The sequence below is a fragment of the Drosophila subobscura genome, chromosome E, assembly GCF_008121235.1.
Source record: "Drosophila subobscura isolate 14011-0131.10 chromosome E, UCBerk_Dsub_1.0, whole genome shotgun sequence".
NCBI classification, from domain to species: Eukaryota; Metazoa; Arthropoda; class Insecta; order Diptera; family Drosophilidae; genus Drosophila; species Drosophila subobscura.
In genome coordinates this window covers 17,167,903-17,181,447 of record NC_048531.1, presented here as the reverse complement: position 1 = coordinate 17,181,447, position 13,545 = coordinate 17,167,903, and the positions used below count along the sequence as shown (strand labels likewise).

The following is a 13,545-nucleotide window of genomic DNA, read 5'->3' as shown; positions in this document are numbered from 1 at the left end:
AATCCACAAATTATAATGCAATCATAATGCGCCAACCCAATGGGCCACCTTGTAATACATTTTTGTGCGCGCATTGAACAGAATTCACGCAAAATAAAGGAAAATATCTCTGTAATAGTTAGTAGGCCAGAGTGGCAAAACGACAAAAGTTGAAAAGCAAACAAAATGTAGTAAATCGCAGGTATACAATGAGGTTATATTGAACAAATTGTACATACGCATAGCTGAAGTACTTGCTGATTATCATCGTTGTTCCGTTGTTGTGACTCTACAGATCTAATATCTAAATAAAATATCCAATCGTATTATCTACTTGTAATCCAATCATAATCCACATAGACTTTGACTTTGTGTTCGTTGTAACTTTTCACGCTTTGAAGAATTGCCGAATTCAATCATGCAACAACACACACCACAAACATTTTATAGCAAATTAACTAAATTAAAGATTTGATACTATAGTACTCGTAAAAACGTGCATACATATGAGATTTAGATGTATCTATAATGATCTGATATTTAGCAAGAGGTTTTGTTCGGTTTTCATAAGGTTATACTATGGCTATAGCCTTGTGCTGTGGGCTCCCCACCGCCTCGTGCGGCGGGGTGCTCAGCATTCAATATAGACGTGTGAATTAGACAATATAGCTTATAAATGAACAACAAACAATATAGAAATTACTCGTATTCAAATCGTTACTGTTATCTAACCTAATGTTTAAATGTTCCAAAGAAAAAAGCGTGTGCCAAAAACACACACCAAAAGCTGGTATGGGGTCAAACAAAGCTATTAAGCAAAACTACAATTAACCAAAGCGTTTTGTGCACAGTATTAAATAAATAATCCACAAATATACACACTACACTACACAACTATATTTAACAATTTACTGTATGTATTTGCTATATATACTTATAAGAAATAATCGCACACACATACTCTCTCTCAAGTTCCCATGCGAATGTCCGCAGGAAAACCAAATATTGTATTCGTTTCTATGGTTTAGCGCGAGCATATTAGTCAAAATGCAACAAACAACACAACACAATACGATACATTTATAGAAACTTAACAAACATTATGGAAGACGCATTATAGTCCCTAGATAATTATCACACTACACCAAACACTAAACACTACAAACGATGTGACGATGTGTACTCATGCCATGCCATGTTTAGGGTGAGAGCCGGGAGAAACCTAACCAGAAAACTTACATTTATTAAGCCAAATGGTGACCGAGTAGAATATATATTACAAACCACTTATATATTGATAATACTACCAAACTTATAGCTATTATATATACACATTCAATCTATGCACTAGTCGTTGGACAAATGTTTATTTCATAGAGATACTTACATATAACGATATCGGGATAAATAAACTAAATTGCGTTGAGTTTACTATACTCGGATTCGCCCTTATCTTATTGGCAGCAATTGGAAACAATGCCATTGTAATTCAAAAATGCAAATGCAAATGCAAACTACAAATATGTAACTGAAGTTGTTGGTGAATAAACAAGCTACACACGAGAACAAATGTTGTTTTATGAATTGTGTTTGTATGCCCCTCGGCCCAGGAAAGACTCTATAATTATATTCTTTTTCCAACTAAACATTTATTTTATAGTTACATTTATTTACATCAAGGTGGCGGAAGAGCTCTCGCACAATGATAAACCATTTATATCAAAGTCCGCGTTAAAACCCCTCAATGGTAATACGAAGTGCATGTTATCTTAAATCTGATATTAGCTAATGTAAGTGTTAATGCATGATCGAGTTGATTTATATACATTTGAAACTTTACACATTACTTTAAGGTCAACTTTTATAAAGCCCATGAAAAGAGTACACGACAAAGGGGAAAAGGTCAAGAACGCTTTGAACTTACGAACTAATTCATGTTACGTTTAAATATCAAGATACTAAATCCATGGAGTCTACCAGCTCGTTTGAATCGCCTTTCTCCTTGCCAAAGGTAATAATCTGATTCAGGCTTTCGCCCAACTCCTCCATCACCTCACGCTCGGTATTCTCTATAGAAGTGTTCTGCTTCTCGTGCATCACAATACGAGAAATCATGCACATGATGGTCGCCTCTACCACATCGTCTGTCAAATACCGATCCGAATCATCCTGCGACTTTTTGTCGTCCCTAGCCTTGTTCGATTCTTCACCATCCGCCAAACTGTCTATAGAGTCCATGTCCATATCGGGACGATCTTCCATGTTCCGACAGCCTACAAAATACCACAAATAAAACATTTTAGCTAAGATCAGTGAACAGGCATCCAAAAGCATTCATTCTTGTACTAACCCACGCATTTGCACATGTTCGAGCAGGGTATCTTTGCCTCGTAGCACTCGCAATAGTTCTTCAGACAGCCAGACCGTTTGCAGTTGCACCCCTTGTTGTGCAGCCGCATGTCACCCGAATTCGGGGCCGTAATCTTAGGTCTGCAAGGAAAACCAAACAATAATTGTAAGTAAACAAACAGGATGACAGTGGCACTGAATATAAATACGTACTTGAATGCGCTGGGATTGCGCTCGAGGCAACTGCGTATGGCTCGCTCCCGCTCGACTTCATAGTCCAGATTATTGAAGCAGTCCTTACAGGTGCAGTCCTGGCAGAACTCCCCATTGGCAAAACAATCGCAATAGAGCTTCAAACACTGCGACTTGCTGCAGTTACAATGCTTGCGTCGCGACGTCATACCCGCTAGTGCGTCAGCCGCAGGCGGCGTGTCGGATGGGGGAGACTTTAGTACCTCGAAGAGCTGCTTCCCAGGCAATATCTTGGCGCTTTGAGGATTGGCATTGGCATTGGCATTAGCATTAGCTGGAGGAGGCTGAACTGGGGCCTGTGACGCCTTTGGCTGTACCGCTGATGGTTGATTTTGCAGCTGCTGCTGTCGTATCCTCTGCTTTGCCTGGGCCTGCAATGCTTGCAAATTTGTTGCATGTTGCATTGGTGCAATTTGCATGCGGTGCTGTTGAGCCGCTAAGGAAAGGGGACGTCGAGTCTTGCTGTCCACATAGCCGGTGTATCCACGTCGCATGGCACTGGTCGATGACTGGGGAACACCCGAATTGCAGATCATGTACTTGACTCCATTGGCCGACTGCACCAAATTATAGACTTTCTTTGCCGAATTGGGAGCTATTTTGTTGGAGTTGGCGCCCTGCACCGTCACGCGCTGTATGGACGAAGGACGTGTCACTATCTGCTTGTGCTGCGGCTGCTGCTGAGAGGATTGCGCTACTGATATTACGAAACGTGGCTTCTTTGTCTCTGGGCCAGCTTCGCTGCTATCGCTGGCATCGTCCCCAGCTGACAAGTGTTGGATGTTGAGATCGGTGAGTCTATGTTTTCGGGGTGATTCCTGATTGCCGCTATTGCTGCCAGGCGATCTGGTGTTGGTGGCGCCCAGCGCACGCTGCAAAGGATCATACAAGGTTAGCCTGGATAGTATTTTGGCAGTTTTCGTACTCACCTTGGAAACCAACGTTTGCATAGAGGGAAGCGGAACAATGCTTCCACCCGTTGTCTTCATTATAATCTTGTTTGTATTGCCCACAGATTGACTTTTAGTTGCTGCTGATGATGCGTTAGTTGGGCTGCTTGTGGATGCATTCGCGGGCATGATGGAACGCACAAAGGTCACCTTCGACGTGGAATTGGTCTTGGCGCTTGTAGATGTACTGCTGCTACTGGCCGCCTCCTTTGTATTGGGAAGGACGCGTACATACTGGACGACACCGCCCTTGCCGGGAATCTGTACAGCATGGATTCCCTTCGTAGGGGAGCTGCCTTGGGAGACGCTTGTGTTTGTTATGCTACTGGTGGCCCCTGGCTTGGGTGACAGCTTTATGATGTTCTTGCTGGACACCACAATTTGCTTGCCTGTACTCTGCACCAGCATCTTGCCAGGCGGGGCCGATGAGCTGCTTGTGCCGGTGGTGGTCGTAGTCAACGTGGCACTGTTGCTTGCATCGCTTTGCGCTTGTTTGGGGGGAGCTGCCTTGATAACCACTTGGCCAATCGACTTCCTGAGCCCCGCGTTTCCAGCTGTCAGAGACATTTTAAGGGCAGATGCTGCTGCATTAATTCCAGTTCCAGGTGTTGTGCCCGTGGTTGCTTTGGAGTTTATAATCATGGACGAACTGGCCTGATTTATCTTGATTATCTTGCCATCAGATGACCGCACCACCTGAAATTTGGCTGCCGGAGCTGATGTTGGTGAACTGGCGGACGATGGTACACCCTTTGCGCCCAGTGGAGTTATTCCCTTGATGGTAACGGGCGTGGAGCCAGAGGTACCTCCTTTCCCTGGCACGGCTGCCTTGACCAGCCCAGTGCTGCCCACGTTTACGGCCTTGGAGAGGATTGCTTTTTTGAAGACCCGCTGGGGCGACTAGATGATGTACAGCTCCTCCTGATGACACAGTGACTGCTGCCTTGGACGTGGTAGGAGTTGAGGCGGTCACAACTGGTTGCTTCGCAGCTGCTCCCGCTGACATGGACTTTTGAAGGTAGAGAATTTTCCCATCCGGCGTCTTGATCTGTGTCATGGTCACGCTGTTTAATGGCATTCCTTTGGCTGTTCCACCCGGAGACGATGTTGGTGCGACAGTTGTGTTGCCAATCTTTATGGTATTGCTGGAAACGGGCTTAAAATTGTTTAGAATCTTTATATCCGTTATTTGTGGCTTGACTGGAGCGACTGGCCCCGCCCCCGCCCCTGCTGTAACCACTTTGATAGCGTGCGATTTCAAAACAGCGGGTCCGGGCGTCCGCAATCGTTTGTCCTCCAGTATCGTGACAACGGATCTTTTGAATTGCGGCGTGTTCAAAGACTCATTTATGGAGATTGAGTGCTCCTCTCCAGAGGCGCCATCTTCATCCGAATCGAGTGCATCGATTTCCATGTGGTGCTGTGTGGCAGTTTCGTCTTGCGTTGGCTCCATGAAGTCTTCGAAACTGAGTTCGGGTAATGGCGTGCTGTCGTCCAAAGATTCTGTGTACGAAAAAGATTGCAATTAATATGTTGTTTATTGGCTTTTGCGTTATTTTGTATACCCGATGACCGTCGCCACCGTTGAGTGTACATGTTTGCAATTATTTTTCAATTCAATTTCAAAAATTTTCTTTATCATCAGCTGCGTTCAAGGCGGTTGCGATACTTCGCTTGCCAACACTGGGACTCAGTGTTGAAAAATATTCTACTGTACTCGAAGAATAATCGATATACATAAAAAATCATTCCTCACAAGCATGAACAAGATTTAAAAATTGTTTTTCTGCCGTTTCCGACTCTTTGTTTTTGTTTGGTTTATTTTTCGACTGCAATTTAATCGCCAATAACTTACAGAATACGCATACAAAGTGCTTAAATATATGATTTTATTAAATAGCCGACACATTTTTTATTACTTCTTGGCAGCCTCCTTCTTCTCGCGCGCCTTCTTGCCCTCAGTTAGTTCGAGGCGTTGCGTCTCAGTCAGGGCCGACATGGTCTTGGTAACCACACCCGTGCCCAGAGTCAGATTGCCGTCGCGCAGGGTGAAACGTTGTCCCTGCTCCATGACCATGGGTCGGATAAGACGCAGTATCAGTTTGGTGTCCTCGCCAGGCATGACCATGTCCTTGTCGGGTATTTGCACTTGGACAGCACAGTCCCAGGTGCGCGAGAACATTTGAAGTTGAATGAAGGACATAAAGGGCTTGGTGCGACCTCCCTCCTCCTTGGACAAAATGTAGACCTGCGCCTCCAGCTGATCCATGGCCTTGACACTGCCCGGCTTGCACATAACCATGCCACGCTTGATGTCGTCTCGCTTGACGCCTCGCACCAAAGCTCCCAGTTGATCTCCGGCCTGAGCCTCCTCCAAAATCTGATGGAACATCTCCACGCCCGTCACCGTCGACTTGAGCACCTTGTTGTAGCCGACAAATTCGCACTCCATACCCTTCTTGACCACACCGCGCTCCAGGCGACCAGTGACCACAGTGCCACGTCCGGGAATCGAGTAGACATTCTCCACTGGCAGAAGGAAGGGCTTGTCCAGCTCACGCACTGGAGTCGGTATGAAGCTGTCTACTTCCTTGAGCAGCTTTAGAATCGCCTCCGAGCCGATCTCGGGGCTTTTATCCTCCAGAGCGCACAGCGCCGAGCCTTTTACGACAGGAACTTTGTCCCCATCATAGCCCATTTCGGTGAGCAGCTCGCGTATCTCCATTTCCACCAGGTCAACCATCTCCTGGTCAGCGGCATCCACTTTGTTGATAAATACCACAATATGATCAATGCCAATCTGCTTGGCCAGCAGCATGTGCTCCCGGGTCTGGGGCATAGCGCCGTCCGTTGCAGCCACCACCAGAATGGCACCATCCATTTGAGCTGTGCCCGTGATCATGTTCTTGATGTAGTCGGCATGTCCTGGACAGTCGGTGTGTCCATAATGACGCGACTCTGTTTGGTACTCGACATGGGCCACATTGATGGTAATGCCTCTGGCCTTCTCCTCCGGCGCGTTGTCGATTTCGTTGTACTTTTTGCTCTCGGCCAAATGCTTATCCGCCAGCACTTTGGTGATTGCTGCGGTCAACGTTGTCTTGCCGTGATCAACATGCCCAATGGTGCCCACATTGCAATGCGGCTTGGTGCGCTCGAATACCTTCTTCTCATTGGCGTATTCTCGCAGATATTGCTGAACGTTGCCGGTCGGGGCAGTGAGGAGTAGACTGTTCCGCTTCCAATCCCGGCTGGCAGTGGTCGGACCGGTGGCGCAAGCCAAACGCAGCATTCGGGATGAGCTCATGGCCCGGCGGCTGCACCGAATGGCCATGGGGGCAGCCGACCGGTATACTGCAGCAAATGCATGTGACATGATTCAACGGTTCCGTACGCTTTCTCTGTGGCCAAAAACTGAAAGAAACTTGAGTTGCCAAGTGTGGTACCAGCTGCGTTGCACTTTCCGTCACTTACAACAATATTGTCTTGTCCTTCAGGGGAGCAAAAAGAGTTTTTGAAAGTCGGGAAAAATCTTGTCAATTGCGTAAACCGTACAATGTGCTGTGCTGCCGACTGAACTGCCAACTTGATACGATATATCGATATCAGTATTGTGAGCTCGATACACACCACATTTCTTACATAATTATGTTCGCGCTTCGCTTTATTCATAATCTAGATAATAGATATATATTTAACTTGCACGCAGACTTAATTAAGCCCATAAAACTAGTCTTCCGATTTGGTTCAATTGTAGCTAGTTGGCAGGTCTTGTTTACGTTGTGGAGGGAAATTATTTTTGCGCGATTTTTTCATAATAAAGTAAATTTGCTGGCACTTACACAAATACTCTAGAGCTGATGCATTTCAAACACATCGGGACGTAATGGCATTCTTAACCAGCTGTTTCGCATGCAAATACTTGGTATCAGCAGCCAAGTGCCCCCAAGACTGTACCCCACAAAGCACTCATACATCCACATATTCGTGTATATGTAGTGTTGGGAAATTTTTGGTTGGGATGTTCCCACGTTAAAAGCACTTGGTACATTTTTGAATTATCAAAAATGGGCAAATTACGAACCGACCTCATTACATATGCGTGCCAAAATGGGCGACAAAAGTGCACCCACTTATGAGGCACACTGCACTGATTTCCCATGGTCGACACATGGGCTGCTGGCCGGTTTGATAATTTGCGCGCCAGCAGGCCCCTCTACGTGAGATGGGCCAACTGCCATGCCAGGCAGGTACACGCTGTACTGGCCAGAGGTTGAAAATTCAATTTGAAATACGAAAGTTCGGCTTAAGCGCTAGACCACTCACCAATCGTAATGCAACTGGTATCCATTGTGGGGTCCAGCTCAGATTATGTGTCCTTATCGGGTAGTAATGTGTGATTGTTTTGAATATTTGCAGTGTGCGCGGTAGATGCTAAGCAAAACAAAAAAAAATCTATGCCGTGATGACAAACAACTAAGAACCGTGCGGCCCGGTCACTTTGCTGAAACACCACTCGCAAATCGCCTTAGAATTGTCTTCCACAACACCACTAATGTATGCACTTTATTTGGGACCGTATTTACATTCCGAACACAAAAGCAAATTCAAAATTCAATTTAAATTGCCGTCCAGTCTATTTCTGCTGCAGTTGATGTGAATTTTATCTAAATTGTACTAGCCGAGCAGAGTTGCTAATGAAACTATCGAGGAAGTGCGATGACTCAAGTGTTGTAAAGCGTTTCAGAAACTGCGGCATTTTTAAATAAATGTATTAATCATATAATTAATGTATTACGAGTGGTTAAAGCACAGTTATGGTATTCTTCTTATCCATAAACTGTCTATTAAGAAGCTGCATCTTGGAACTGTGCGTGCTCTCCATATCCTCCACCAGTAGGTAATTCTCACGAACAAACGCCATGAATGCCGTTTCCGACTTATTCAGTCCCGGCAATTTGTATGGGTCAGTGCGGCTCCAACGCTCCACCTTTACCGCAAACTGGCAGTAATGACACCGCAGACGCTCCGAGTCGTTCTTAAACTCCATGCGGCCGAAGGAGAATCGGGAGCACAGCGGACAGGAATATTTATATCTAGCCTCGCAATTCGTGATCAATGCCAGGTCCGGTATCCGTTGTTTGGATTGGTTGCCCCTAGACGAAATGCAGACGAATATGTACATATGTGAGAGGATATTACGTAAGGAGGAACGATCTATTTACCATTTCCGACAGTTGTCGCCATGTCCTATTTCACCGTTGAACACAAAGGCCGCCACATGGCACATCTCATGAAGCAGCAGCTTTATTAGCAAACTCGCCTGACTGATGTTCTTTTTGCACAGCAAAACTCGCGCTGTGCGGTGCCCTGAATCGTTAAAGCCCAGCTCGCTGGTGCTGGCAGTGCTCATTCTAGATTTCCACACAATTTTCGCCTGAAGGCCGCAGTGAAAGATTGAATGATTGAATATTTCATATAGGACCTCAGCCAGGTCCACTTTGCACTTCGCAAAATCTGTGTTTCGGTAGGTCAGTGCCCGCGGATGGCACATATTGATCGCAATCTTTGGATTCAGTGATTCGACGAATCCGTAAACGAGCGGATGATGTTCTAGGCAGGCTAGAGTGCTCTCCTTGTGCTGCTGACAAATGCTCGCCACCCGCAGCTTCGGCTCCTTGAGGGCCGTCGTTGTCCGTTCCTGAATGCTGCTGTTATTTCTCTGGAACACCAGATCGGAACAGAGCTTGGACTTCGTCTCCTCAATGGGGGAACTATGCAGGCTCACCTTGTCAGCCTCCTCCGCCTCATTCGCAGTGTCCATGAAATTGAAGTCACGTTTGTGCGGCGTTCTGAGGCCCAGGATTTTGTGCAGCTGCACTTTGAGTGCTTCATTATCATCGTGTTTATCTCTGGCAGTAGCCACAGACTGGCCCTGGTCTATAAAAAGTCTGCTAGAGGGGTGTGCACTCCCCTTCTGGGGAGAGTTATTTGGCTCAAGGGATTCCATGGGATTGTAAAGTCTACGGCGCGGGGCGAGGAGGCCCAGGAATTTGTGCAGCCTAGTTTTGAGATCTGCATCGCCATCTAATGATAAATCGGCCACAGGTTTATCCCTTACAATCGCCACCGACTGGTCCAGGTCAATGTATATTAACCGCTGATTGTCTTTGCGCCTCCGCCTGCGGAGCTTGGGGCGACACTTCCTATTGTCAGTGTAAACAAAGTTACTGTCCCACGAAGACCGCACGATGCGTCCACTGCGTGTTACCCCTCGTACCATCGAAGTGGGACGATCTACAAAGAATCCACCATCAATATTGAAACTGTTTGTAATTACTTGATCGCGACTTACCTGCATTTACCAATTTATTCTCTTGGAGAACTCCCGAAGATTTCTGATCCATGTTGCTGGTAGTTTTCCTTTTCTTTATTTGATTGATTTTTATTTCCAATTGACATTAAAATCAAATATTTGACATTTATAAATCATTTTCAGATATTATTATAACCATATATATTAACAAATATGAAGCTTTAAACAATAAATAAAACATAAACTACATAAACTCAGTGGAGGGCCGAAGACGCACTCTGCGATTGCGCAGCGTGTACGTGCGCGAAGTGTTGCCATCCTCAGATTGCTGCTGATTTTCGGCTGGACCATGGTCTAGGGAACGTCTTTCCCCTGAAGCCTCCAGCGACATGTCCTCCTCGCAGTCCTCTAGCTTGTCGCCCCCGACGGCCTCATCGTCGCTGACAGTGCCTTCGTCGATGGTGAATTTGAAACGCCGAACATTTTTCTTTGTACTGAAAATAACGCCACGGCTTTCGCGCCTGCTGGTGCCTGGCGTCTTCAGAATCGACTGGCGTGCCTTATTCGGAGGTGGCGTGTGATTCATTGCGTTTTGTTCGGCAGCCGCCAATATGGCAGACTTGAGCAAGGCATTGCCCCCTATGGAGGGACGGCTCTCGCCGACAGACATGCGCAGGACGGTGCGAGCGGGAGAGAAGGAGCGCCGATCGCGTACTACGATCAAACGCTGGTGGCTCTTGCGAGATGGAGTGGATTGTGCATCTGTATCTGCAGATGCCTCATCGTTCTTGGTCTTTTTCATATCAGCATGGGCCCTGCGGAGGAATTGCTTCAAGCTGCTACTGGCCTTGGCCTTGGGCTTGGGCTTTGCTTTCAAATTGTTGCCCAGCTTGGCCTTTGGTTTGGCCACCGGCTTGGCTGGTATTTTGGCATCCTCGACTGCATCGGGGTCCTGCCAATTGTTCTGCTTCCAACGCTTCAAGTTGTCAAAGCGTTTGTCGACATTTTCACTCTGGAGTCTCAGCATGTCCCACCACCCCTCCAGATCCTCTGGCTGCACGGGCTTCGTCTCCTCGCTGCCGTCATAGGGTCGATGGTTCTTGCCCGTAGCTCCCGCCTCGCAGCGGTCAATCAGACCGCTGAACTGCAGCATTTTCTTGGTAGCGAGCAGATTGGTCTGTCCAATGGCCACATTGATCATATCCATGCCGCCCGTATCCAGCAGATGCGCCTCATTCTCCTTACTATAGCCTTCCCACTCACTGCAGATGGCACGCAGTCGCTCAATCTCGTTCTTCAGCTGTAGGCGAAAATAGAGCACCGACTCGAGAGCTCTCCGTATGGCCACAGGAGTCTCCTCACCGGGCAAGTACATGCTATTTCGCTTCTCCCGCTCACAGCGAGAGTTGACTTTGCCGCGCGAAACGCTCACGTAGGGACTCAAATAGTTTGGCTTCCCATCGGACACCCTGCGTGGGGGCGTTGTTTCCTCAGCTGGCTTCAGAGTAACATCTTCTGGATCTGCATCATCTGTAACTGGATACCAACAATATTTAAATGTTACTTTATTACTGCTCTGTGTACCCTGCACTCACCCTTGGCCGCAAATGGAGTCATGATCAAACTATCTTCCGCTTTCGTCTCGACTATGGAGTATCGGGAAAAATCAAATTTTCGCTTGGCCTTCGGCTCCTCAGACGCGGAATCTTTGTGGCTGCTCGGTGGAGCCACTGGACTTAGGCTTGTGATGTCACCAAAGTCGTCCAGAGCACTGCTTGACTTGCACTGCGTGGACGTGGCCAGGGCTGGGCCACTTGTTCTTCCATCCAGTGGCGTATTGGGAGGCAACTCAAGGGTCGCAGCCTCAATCAGCTCCAGCCTGAGATCCGGCCGGTTACGCACATTCTTTTGAAGATTCACGTACTTGCTGGTGTTGCTCTTGGCCTTCATTCTCGTCGAAAAGTGACTGGCAGGCTTGTTTCTTGTCACAGCAGCCCCTCCTTTTGTCTCTGCACTTGGCTTAAACTTGCCCGCAGCTCCTCCACCGCCTCCACGAATTGGCTTTGGCTTCACAATCTCGGCACGGCGACCAGTCGCCGTGATGGCTTTGCTCACGGCCGGCTTCTCAAATGGTTGTGTCCTCAGATTTGGCAATTGAACAACTCCATTCTCAGCAGAGCCAACGCCAATATATGCTGCTGCCTTGGGCTTCGTTGCTGTTGTAGGCTTCAAGGGCCATGCATGTGACGGTGCAGGCTTCACTGTCGCTGGCTGCAGATTTCTAGTTGACTTCACAGCGACTGGCTGAGGGCGCGTTGTGGTTGGATGTGGCTTTACTGTGGCTGCCGCAGGTTGATGCTTTACTGTTTTTGGATTGGGCTTTAGTGTGGTTGCCGCAGTCGAAGCGCGCGTTGTGGTTGGATGTGGCTTGACTGTGGTTGCCGCAGGTTGGTGCCTGACTTTGGTTGGATGGGGCTTTACAGTGGTTGCCGCAGTCAGGGGTCGCGCTGTAGTTGGCTGAATTTGTACTGTGGTTGCCGCTGCCTTGGGGCGCATTGTGGTTGGATGAGGCTGTACTGTAGTGGCCTGAGAATGCGGACGTGATGTGGTTGGATGAGGCTGTACTGTAGTGGCCTGAGAATGCGGACGTGATGTGGTTGCCGGAGGACGCGATGTTGTTGCATTAGGCTTTGCAGTGCTCGTAGGAGGCCTTTTATATATGACCGCGTATAATGAGTGCCTTTTTGGCGGCACGAATGATGGCGCATCCTGCTGCTCTTGCTGGAGGTTCGGCGGAGGTTTAAATGTTCTGGATTTGTGTGTGAATTTAGAATTTTGTAATGTTTCCGCTTTCAACGGCTGGCCACGATGCGCATTTTGCTCGCACTTTATTTGTTCCTTCTTGGACGCCCTCCAGTCCAGAAAGCGCTTCAAGTAAAAATCTGGCCGGGTGGGTTTCTTCGGCGGCGAAGCCAGCTCTGGTTTCTGGTTCTCCTTCGGCGGAGCGTCATAGGTAAGGCGTGGCTGCGCCTCCTCCGAGGGAGATGTAGGTGCCGCAGACTTCATGGGAGTGGGACTAACGCTAATAATGCGGTTGCTTTGAAAACGATCTTCGCGTTGTTTGGCACGCGCCGCTTTCTGGAGTTCCCGGTTCTGCTCATTGAAGTTGCGAGGGCTCAGAGCAAGGGATTGCTGTTTGTATAAATCCTTGTAACGCTGCATTGCGACGGCAAGCAATATTATTTTAAGATTTGAGAGTTTTTAAAAAATTTAAATTTGTCTGGACAGGCGACGCTACTTTTAAATGGCGCCCAGTGTGGCCGCAGGCAAATCGATAAAAAATACGACCGACCCTCTGAAATATGCCAAAATATATATTCCCATTTTTTAAAAAAACCGCAAATATACCGTAAATCCTAAATCATATTCCTCGATTTTGATCGTCTGTTTAATATCTCCAGCTAGTTGGGACTGTCAGCTCTTAATCTACAATTTTACATAAATCATCAATAAATTTTCCACAATATTGGGTAGCATTCACTTAGTTTTTTGTTGTATAATATACAAAATGTCCTTAATTGAATAATCCCTATGGGTAGCAGAATGTTGGGAAACAGTGCTGCCCACTTTTCGCAGCATGTTACTGGCCCATAAAATGTATGTTGTCAACGATAAAAAAACGTAAGTGGGAATGTGAAA

At 47.1% G+C, this 13,545-nt stretch overlaps 4 protein-coding genes across 5 annotated transcripts; all 4 read right to left on the bottom strand.

Annotated features, from left to right (window-relative positions):
- Nucleotides 1-1,611: 1,611 nt before the first annotated feature.
- Nucleotides 1,612-8,207, bottom strand: LOC117890822 (protein lin-54 homolog). The gene is given in 6 exon segments (XM_034795894.1): nt 1,612-2,252; nt 2,330-2,469; nt 2,542-3,452; nt 3,510-4,409; nt 4,411-5,033; nt 7,857-8,207. Coding segments are annotated over 6 exon segments (2,922 nt in total). The 5' UTR covers nt 7,882-8,207; the 3' UTR covers nt 1,612-1,929.
- LOC117890826 (elongation factor Tu) lies at nt 5,382-7,146 on the bottom strand. Its single transcript, XM_034795903.1, has 2 exons — nt 7,005-7,146; nt 5,382-6,944 (listed from the first exon to the last, which is right to left on the bottom strand). Exon 2 carries the CDS (start codon nt 6,904-6,906, stop codon nt 5,446-5,448), a length of 1,461 nt encoding a protein of 486 aa, XP_034651794.1. The 5' UTR covers nt 6,907-6,944; nt 7,005-7,146; the 3' UTR covers nt 5,382-5,445.
- Nucleotides 8,208-8,334: 127 nt separating the features above from the next.
- LOC117889822 lies at nt 8,335-9,937 on the bottom strand. Its single transcript, XM_034794301.1, has 3 exons — nt 9,886-9,937; nt 8,756-9,827; nt 8,335-8,686 (listed from the first exon to the last, which is right to left on the bottom strand). Exons 1-3 carry the CDS (start codon nt 9,935-9,937, stop codon nt 8,335-8,337), a joined length of 1,476 nt encoding a protein of 491 aa, XP_034650192.1.
- Nucleotides 9,938-10,062: 125 nt separating this feature from the next.
- LOC117890823 (guanylate kinase-associated protein mars) lies at nt 10,063-13,170 on the bottom strand. 2 transcript variants are annotated; one of them, XM_034795896.1, is made up of 2 exons: nt 11,442-13,170; nt 10,063-11,382 (listed from the first exon to the last, which is right to left on the bottom strand). In XM_034795896.1, exons 1-2 carry the CDS (start codon nt 13,066-13,068, stop codon nt 10,091-10,093), a joined length of 2,919 nt encoding a protein of 972 aa, XP_034651787.1. In that variant the 5' UTR covers nt 13,069-13,170; the 3' UTR covers nt 10,063-10,090. The 2 variants fall into 2 exon arrangements, with proteins under 2 accessions (XP_034651787.1, XP_034651788.1); XM_034795897.1 differs by having other exon boundaries at nt 10,063-11,376.
- Between the last annotated feature and the right edge of the window lie 375 nt (nt 13,171-13,545).